Below are 10,104 nucleotides of genomic sequence, written 5' to 3'. Positions count from 1 at the left end.
TAGCAGCCAAACTCTCCCACCCCTGCCTGTCATGTGTCGCTTAGCAACCGCCTCAGTTCAGCAGCTAAAATTAACCTACATCATCACAGTACGGTAAGCAACGATTTATAATCACTGTTCGTGGCTTTTTACATAAACTTACATTTTCAACTCACATCCGTCTTGTGTCATATTTGTAAGAACCCTGGCATCTAATGACTGCTTGAGGTTTATTCGTGAAATTTCACTCCAACTCCTATTTACCCTCGAATTGGGCTTCAATGTATTGACAATATATAACACTTGTTAGCCAGTGACTCATCAAAGTGGAAATCATACGTGACATAATTTTCTCCATAATTTACAACTAACCATGAATGCAGTAGGCTAAATTTACATCTCATTAATGTACTGTTCGACGGCCAATCAGCGTGAAGAACAACAAGGTATGGCTCTGGCCCACATGGATACAAGCAATGCAGTGTATTGTGCTACATCTCCCGCGTCCAAGCGTCAGAGACAAGCGCATACACAGATTATAATACAGATATATTATATAGAGATACATTAGAAAGGCTCAAAATGGATCCAAATAAAATCCGCGTTGTGAGGGGACATATGCACAGCTGACCCGCATTCTTTGCTGTTTGCACTGTGTCCATGACCTTTTTAATCATTTAACTAGTGACTAAAAATGTCAAATTGAGTAAACAGCAAAGCATTACAAGCACATATGCAGTCTTGGAAAGTCATGTACATTTACTCAAGTACTGTGCAATTTTGAGGTAGTTATACTTGAAGTACAAATTTCTGCTAACGTAGTTTTTACTAATCCACTACATTTTATTGTACTTCTTACTCAACTAAATATGACAACTTCAGTTACTTTACAGATTGAAAATACAATCGACAATTAAATTAGGTTTAGATAAGACTGTAACATATATACAGTATTCTGAAATGGGCCATCCTACAAAATGAGTACATTTTCCTTTGGGTACTTAAAGTATGATGCCAATACTTTTATACTTTTAAGTTAAATTTTGAACACGACTTAACAGAATATTTCACACATTGATACTGCTGCTTTTACTTAAGTAATAAATCTTAAGTAATAGTACTTCTTTCAGCACTGCATATAGGGGAGCAAATTAAGACCTTTAATGCAATTAAATAATTAGTTATGTAGCAATAGTTGATTTATTCATGTAATTACCGTTATTACATTTCAGCCATTGCCCAGGAATAGCCAGACTGGTTTATAAGGTCAGAGTTTACCTATGAATGAAATTTCCTCTTTATGTGTAAATGTGAGTAAAATAACTAATAACTATAACTCATCAGGTGTTTATTTTCCTAAACATTAAAAGTGCATATCATTATCAGTTGGCTATATGACAAAAGAACACAAAGTGCCTGGTTTAATGTTACTTTTGCTCTACTTTTTCCAGTTCTCACATGATTTTCACACACACACACACACACACACACACACACACACACACACACACACGTGGAGTCAATGGCAAAACCGAGGGACATTTCGTACAACTGCAAATTGTGTTTTTGCCTGACTCCAACAGTGAACGTGCACGTACGCATGGCCCTGGATATTTAGGTCTCCCTTCCTGTTATTCACTCAGCCCTGGTCAGGAAATGTGTCGGCTACAACAGAGTAATAATAGCTGCTACAATACTGAAAGTTGTCCAGGCACAGGAAAGGCTGAGGGGCTCCAGGAACATCCTGAATTACACAGCCAGTGTAAATTTAAGATGTGCTGACTGCCAAGACAAAGCCATTCACAAATACAATGTCTAAAAAACAGCAATCAAAGGATTTAATCTTCATTCAACAGAATTTTCCCTTGTAGAAGAAACACAAACACTGTCCTCTTGTGGCCATTTAAAGGCACTGAAGCATCATCAAAAAACACAACAAATTAAAAAATACTTGACTGTGCATAAAAGAAACACCATGAAGTGGCAAACATGTTATAAAAATGTACATTTATTCCAAATGTTTTGACAGCTTTGAGGAAAAATACCAGTGTGCAGTATGTACTGCATTAAAAGGTAAACTAACAAGTACAGGAAAATCTGAAATGAATAATGGCAACATGTAATTGTGATTCTCTACTGGAATAAATTTCCAGTGGCCACAGAGGATTCGGCATTTTCCAAACCTCTCAAAAGCTGCATACAAATATACAGAGAAAAATAATTTTAACCGTCCAGAAAGGAACTAATCTCTAAAAATAATGTTTGTGAAATTCGCACCCGTGTTTTTATTTCTGATCATTTAGGACTTTGCAACAGACTTTAAAAGTGTGTTCTTCAGGTAAGTGCACAGTTGATTCATCAGGTCTTTGTTCTGACCCTCGACCCAGTGCATCTCAACCATCACATCGCTCTCCTCCAGAATCACATTCAACAGACACTTAAACAGGAAGTGTTGGACTGCACCAGGGCTCGGGGGTTGCTTCGAGGGCAGTTCACTTGCTACGGCAAGTATTTCCTTTGGGCCTATAGACTCCATGTCCACATCTTCACCAGTTACATCTTCTGAGACTTCTTTTTGTTCTCCAGTTGTGTTCTGCGTTACATCATTACTTATGTCATTTGAAGAGGAGCCATTTCCTGTCTCCTCTTCAAGCTGATGTTCATCTAGCTCCTGTGCAGAAGTGGTTTTGTTTTGAGCGTGATCACCTTGGGTCTTGCTGTTTTGTGTGGAAGCAGGTTTGTTTGATTTGGCCGTGGCGGGCACAGCTGAGGCCACAGTGGTTTGAGAGCTGGTTCCTGCACAGTGAGGCGCTCTAGGGAGCTCTCGCAACTGACGCTTCTGTTCACGTCGTCTCTGACGACCGTGGATCCAAGTGTTCTCCACAGCTGTCAGAAAGAGACTCTGCTCCTGCTTTTTGCAGGGGACATGTTTGTGCAGCACCTGTCATGCAAGAAGACAAACAGACACACTGAGGTGACTTGACAGTGTGTGATCTACCAAGCTGATCAATTACATTTAGTCAGTTAAATGCAGGGAATGAGCAGGATTGTAAATGCATGAAAAACGTGCTAATTCACACAACAGCTCTGCAGATAAACACTACCTTTGTGACCCTGAAGCATCTAATGTTTGGTTTCTAATGTGACTGTGTCAAAGACGTGTCGACTCAACTCTATAGTAATGTTTGAGGCTGTTGTATAGTTATACAACAAAATTCATCCACAGTGCAACTTGGGAATAAACATGGGATATATCAAAGCACTCTTCTTGCTTCAGGTACTAGTGAGCCCTTATCTGATGCCAAAAAATAGCACAGCAAATTATAATACTATGAGACAGGAGGATGTTACAACTTTGCAGAGTTGTCTTACCCTCAGGTCAGTGAGTGTTCTCTCCAGCAGGGCAGTGATGCTGTCCACAGGGCTACAGGCAGTGCAGCCGATCGCCAAGGCTTTCACCTGGAGCTCCTTGACTCCTGCCTCTGGAAGTGTGAACGACAAGGGTTTCCGGGACTTTTCCAGTTTGCGCTTCTTACTGGGAGGAGACTGAGGGAAAACCAGAGAGAATTAAACAATAATCCTTACAAAGATTATTCTGGACATGTAAAACAGAATGCAAAAGGACACGATTAAAATCAGTTTCCTTATTAAAGGTATATTTTTAATTGAGAAACAGAGCAGCAGGTCAGACAGACAAATCAAAAAGTGCGTGTGGGTGAGACTTGTAAATGCCATGGACACCTGTGGTATCATAGTCAATAGGATCATTTAGCTAATGTGTAATAGAAATTACAGTCAAACAGAGTATTACATTCCGTCTTGTTTTTAATCAACGGTATTTTTCTCCTTTTCCCACTTATCTCATACTTTTTATACAACATTGATGCACATTGTTAGTCTCGCTACTTTTTCTAAATCTGGTCTGTTTTGTTTTTTATTAGTAGTATTATTTAATAGTCCAAAAACACTATATCTAGAGCAGGGCCACCAGCAGAGGGGAGTCAAGGGTAGTGGTCTGCACACAGTAAAAGCTGTTTAACACATATTTCACAAATTTTAGTCAGTGACAAGACAAAATGTTTTCTTATAACCAACATAATTGATAAGAGGCATCTAAAAGAGACACCTTTAAAAATCTTAAAAGTGAAAATCTAAACCAAAGAATCCATATTCCTCATGTGGTTAAGGACAGTCATCTGTGAAAATTAACTTTTTCTTAAAGCTGTCAGTCTCATATCCAGGAGTTGCATTCCAGTCCAGTTGCAAGAGATGAGTTGCATCTCATACGTCAAAGTAGAGATTTTTCTTTAAACCTCCAACTTTTTGACCATTGCTCTCTGAGTGACATGCTACTACCAATAACTTTAGATCTAATAACAAGCCGGGGGTGCACATATTATGGCAACCAGCAATAACGCGTGAAGTTAAAACGTTCCTCGTACCTCTCATTCAGTCTTAACGTGTTCAAATTCTCAACAGCATTCATAAACTTATAGCCATTTATATTGTATCACTTTGTTGTTACATTTACAGTAGCTACAATCCATAATTGTTTTATTATCTTATGAGATATAAAGCAAATGATAAAACACAGTAGTATATATGAGATAAACTTGCAAAAACGTGGCACAATATATGCAGTTTTTTGAACCATTAAGTCTTCAGTTTGAGTGTGGCCCAGTACGACTCGCTCTCCTTCAAAAAACTGAAAAAGTCTCTGTGCACCTGAATGTGTCACAGGAGGAGAACTTGAATAAAAATGAGAAAAGTCCTGCATGCTGCTTCCCTGTTACTGCTGGAATATTCATTAAATTTCCAACGTTTGGGTCTGTTCAACCTTCATCAGGTATGTGGGCAAACATGACAACAGGCCCATATGAACACAAAGAAGCTGTCTCAGTTATCCAGTCAGAGGACCACAGACACTAGTTCAACTTGAGCAAACATGCGCAGACATTGCCATCCTGTTACTTACCTGGATGGTGTGGGATTTTTCTCATTTTTTTGTTTCTACTATATCTACTATATATATGTAATCTACTGTATAACAAAGGCTTAAAATACTGTTCAAGTGTTAATCAAAGAAAGAACAGTAACACCCCTTGTTCTGGCTTGTGTTCATACATTGTTCCAATGTGTTAGTCACACCAGCTAACAGCCTAAATCAAATTCTTTTGTTTTTCTTAAAGTGTTTGTAGCAGTTCGTTAGGAGTGAAACCAGATAGAAACAAGCAGTGTATAGCTCCTACAAAATGAGCTGAATCAATTGTATCAGTATTGGTGTTAGTGTTGGATTTTTATTTTGATGTACTGCCAGCAGTGGTGGACTCTCAGCCATTCTGCAAAGAGTTTGTTGACGTCTGTAGTTATGTTCACAACTTCACTCAGTACCGTCAGGGAGATGTCTGATCAGTCCCAAATCCCTTCTGCAGCATGACAACTAGTCCAAACATACTGCCAGAGGCATAAGGAACTATCTTCAGAGACAAGAAACCAAGAAGTCCTGCAACAGATGGGTTGGCCCCCACAGAGCCCTGATGTCAACATCCTGGAGTCAGTCTGGGATTACATGGAGAAATGGAAGACACTGAGACAGACTAAATCCACAGAAGAACTGTGGCAAATTGCTATTGCCATCACCATAGTAGACTATATATGATAAGCTTTTGTTTCTTTTTCAAATATTTTCTGTCTTTCTCTTAAGCTCTAAAAATGTGATGAATGATGCAACTAGTTAATTGTTAACTGAGATATAGATCATTAGATCATTGATGAGTATACGTGGTCAAACAGTGCATCAGTGGGACAAATCAATAGAAGACAGATGTTCATCACACACCACAAGAGGGCACTCAAACCACATGAGCTCCACCTGAACCTGCAATGAATTAAACACCGTTTCTTATCTTTAATCCCCTCTAATGTCACGCTATAATGGCGGTGGAGGTCATTACCCAGCTATGTCTGAATAGAGCAGACGCTCTGCAGCTATCGTCCACTGCAAACAATATTTCAAGGCTGCACTTGCGCGTCACTGCAGGCTCACTGAAAGTGGGGAGACAGCGGGGGGTCTGCAGTAACAACAGCAGCAGCAGCAGCAGCAGCAGCATACAGTGACAGAGCAGACAGCATGGCCGACTGACCTACAAACAGCAGAGAGAAGGAGCAGACTGTGACCTTCACTCTGTTGCACTGATCTGGAGACGGAAGTTTGATTACTCTTATTTTATTGCATCAGACTAAGATCTTTTTTATTACTTCAAATTATAGTTTATATTATTTTATAGTATAGCTTATATATTTTATTAGTTTTTTCTTTCTTCAATGGCTCTAAGTCAATAAATAAATCCACATATATTCCCTACATCATCTTAATTATAATTGCAAACGAAAAAGAACAAAAACAAAACTACATTATTCACTCCCAATAAAAGGATTTTCAGTGTTGATCATCTATTGATTTTTAGTTAAAATTATGGTCCTTGAAAATGCATTTTTAGAGGAGATGGACATTTTTAATCAGTGGGCTGATGATGGACGCTGCCTTGTCTGGCTGCTGGTTAGAGCTTCTTTTATTTCTTATTGTTTCTCACAGACGTCTCTCCCCCATTTTCTCCACGCTCTGCAAGCCCTGCAGCTCAATGTAGAAGGAAAGGAAATCAATAAAATCCATCAAGTCAAACCTGTCTGTTTGTACCACGCATCCTTGACACAGATTCTTGCACTAATACACTGGTATACAAACAGACTCACAGACATACAATGTCAACATGCACAGACACAAACACAGATTCAAAGACAAAGAGCATGAAACCCATGTGTATGCAGTTTTACACACACACCTCTATTGAATCACATCCTCTTCTGTCTCTGCTGCTCTTTCACTCCATTATTAATCCCACTTACCCACTCTCACTTCACTGCATATTCACACACTCACTGGCACACACACACGTTATGGATAGATGATGACCTCACAAAGAAAGCTTAGCCCAATTTTGAAGACTAGGCAAGGTAAAAGCCTCTGAGTCCAACAAGAGCTGTTCTCTTCAGATATAATGTCATTCAATCATCTATTTTGACCTCCTGAGTGTGCATGCATGCACATATACACACACATACACACACACACACACACGCACACAAACAGACTGCAGAAACAAAATGCTGCCAATTTCACCTTCCAGCAAAGATTGTAAATCATACTCTGATCATCCCCTCTCCTCCCAACCTCCATTTTCCTTTTTGTGAAGTCCCAAACCCCTGCATGGACTCCTGAACTCTGGACCCTCCTGAACCCCCTCCTGCCAGAGGCCTGTATGTGCAACAACAGCAGCAACCTGCCTCAGGGCTCAGATAAAGTCTGGCAGCCTATTCTGTCTACTAGTTCACAATAGAGTAAGGCTCTGTCTGTGTGTGCATGCCTCTATCCTCCTCTTTTGTCTGTATTTACTAGATTTCTTTACCTGCATCTAGTTTTTCTTCACTACAATCCATCCTGTGCATCTTTTCTTTTTGGTAAAGACAAGCCAGAATTCAAATAACAAGAACTTTTATTGTTGCACCTTTAAAGGAATAGTTCATCATTTTGGGAAATACTCTTATTCCCTGTCGGTAAATATACAGCCACACCCAGCAGTCAATTAGCTTAGCTTAGCATAAACACTTAAAACGGGGAAACAACTAGCCTGGCTCTGTCAAATGGCAACAAAATCTACCTAATCATCTTTTCTTTTTAACAACAAAGTGCTGTTTTAATCCAAACAATAACCAGAGTTTAAGCAAACATGATGTAACCTCAAGTGGGCTTTATTGAAGCTGGTATTTTACCTTTGAGCAGAACCAGGCAAACTGTTTCCCCATGTTTCCAGTCTTTATGCTAAGCTAAGCTAAGCTAACTTTCTCCTAACAGTTTCATATTTAGCATACAAATATGAGCTTACATCCAACTCTGCAAGAAAGTGAATAAGCGGATTTTGCAAAATGTCAAACTATTCCTTTAAACATAGAAAGCAATGTTGATCCATTTTCTGTCGATTTACTAATTGATTAAATTACTTGTGGTTGCTGTTTTAGTTATGTTGCAGTGCTACTGTCACATGTTGATGGTTCCTGATTTGAAAACCCAATAAAAAAGTAGTTTAAAAATGATCAAATTTATTGTATGTATTTTTTTTTTTACAAAATGCAATTTTGATTATTTTCTGCATTAATTTGAAAAACTGATTTGAAAGAAGAAAGAAAAAAAAAACTGAACGAGGTAATGGTAGTAAGAGAAGTTTGGTGGCTGACCTGGTAATAATAGTTTAAGTAGGTCACAGTTGAATGTATGTCACATATGTTATAGTCTATATGTAACATTAATGAGCGTCATGCAGCCCCCCCCCCCCCCCCGCCACGTGCACATACAGTACATCATACCAGGCGACCATAGGAGCAGGCAGAATTAGGTAGCCAACCATGCAAGGAATTACACACGCAGGAACTTCTGTCATGTAACACCCCCCCCCACCACACACACACACACACACACAGTAAACACATATGCTTGAGGGGTCTGCCTGGTAATGATGGTGAGCAGCTCCCAAGTGTAAATGACGGTGGAACTGTGTGAAAGTGGAGGAGGAGAAAATGTGGGCCAATCATTCTGCTCAACTGCTTTTATGCTGAAGAGTCTAAAAACATGCAGTCGTCTTCATACATACAGCCTGCACCTGCTGACTGCCTCCACCTTCCTTCATTTGTTTGTTTTCAATGTATCACCACTGCTGGATCATTCTCAGTCCTTTATGTGATGCCTTTCACTGTTCTGGCTTTTTCACTGTGCCTGTTTTCAATGCATCTCCAACTCACTGTTCAGACAAGACTGGCACGGTGTGTGTGCGCACACACAGTCGTGCCCAGGCAATTGTTGCCTGGCTACGGCATGTTAAAAATCACATAAACATCTCCCCAGAGGAAGGAATAAGTGCTTCTAATGGAAGCAGGGCTGCAGGGAAAGAGGATACAGTCCGGAGAGAGGCGAGAGGGTGAAGCAGGACAGAGACGGTGCATTATTGAGGATGTTTTGGAAACAGCCACCTGCATGTGGGGAGCAGCTCAAGGAACAAAATGACCACTGCTGATATATGGTACAGTTTTTCACTAGAGTCAAAGCATGACATACCATGAAGATACTGAATTTCATTACCCAGCCATAATGGCCACAAAAACAATCTGTTGAGACTGAAATGAGTGGTAGGACTGGACAGGAAAGACAAATAAAATCTGCACAGACTTACCGGTACAATCACATCATCATAAAAACTCCAGGCCAGCGCCCACCGCATGGTCCGTCCCTGGCAGAACTCTGTGTGCGTCACTTTAGGCACCTGAGCAAAAGGAAACAGACTCAGAAATGACCAGCACACTGACGATAGCACCATGCAGCAGACGATTTCACAAAGGAAAGTGTTTATTTCAGTATCTACAATGTTCATTGGTCAAAAATGTGATTACCCTCCTCCACCAGTAATTACATTTCAGTTTCTGACTGTGATTTTATTCTTGAGAAGATTTGCTGTTTCCTGGCACTCCAATGCAAATACCATGTATTATAAGGGTGCTTGAAGAAGGTGTACGGTCAGATAGCTTCAGAACCCCCTTCCCCCACAGCTTTCCAATGTCAGATTAGAGAGGGCTGTACTCAACCATTTCTGTAACTTTACGAATCAGACAATCCAACATTCATGCTCAATTCATGCAGCTTCATTGGCCAGCTGTGCAGTGGTGAGAAAGAAGCCACTAGTCTGTCATCAAGCAAACAGAAGTTTAAAATAAATCGGTTTTACCTCATTAATATGTAAATTTAAGCAACAGGACACACCAAACTCTAATCAGATCATCTAATCTATAGGGGGTACTTGCAGTGCAAGCATGAAGTTTCGTATCATTATTGAGTTATAGTCTTCATAAGATGTCCACAGAGTCAATTTATACATTCACGAAAACATGTTAATTATAGTGCTCCCACGAAATAAAACCACATAAAACTATATTCCATAATACTATCATTGAATATCTAACAGCTGGAGCCACTGAACTAGGCTGCGTTGAGTGAGGATTCAGTGATATGTACAGTATGTG

At 39.8% G+C, this 10,104-nt stretch overlaps 1 protein-coding gene across 3 annotated transcripts in view; it reads right to left on the bottom strand.

Annotated features, from left to right (window-relative positions):
- Window positions 1–1,969: 1,969 nt before the first annotated feature.
- Window positions 1,970–10,104, bottom strand: part of mettl16 (methyltransferase like 16) — a 30,769-nt gene continuing 22,634 nt past the window's right edge. For all 3 annotated transcript variants that reach the window (XM_022767379.1, XM_022767378.1, XM_022767380.1), the window contains exons 8-10: window positions 9,261–9,350; window positions 3,352–3,525; window positions 1,970–2,920 (exon numbers count right to left, since the gene is read on the bottom strand). In XM_022767379.1, the coding sequence (XP_022623100.1) occupies window positions 2,279–2,920; window positions 3,352–3,525; window positions 9,261–9,350 (906 nt within the window). In that variant the 3' untranslated portion in view covers window positions 1,970–2,278. The remainder of the gene's footprint in view (window positions 2,921–3,351; window positions 3,526–9,260; window positions 9,351–10,104) is intronic.

This window comes from Seriola dumerili, unplaced genomic scaffold, assembly GCF_002260705.1.
Source record: "Seriola dumerili isolate Sdu_G_001 unplaced genomic scaffold, Sdu_1.0 BDQW01001178.1, whole genome shotgun sequence".
Lineage (NCBI taxonomy): Eukaryota > Metazoa > Chordata > Actinopteri > Carangiformes > Carangidae > Seriola > Seriola dumerili.
This window is presented reverse-complemented; position numbering and strand designations above follow the sequence as displayed.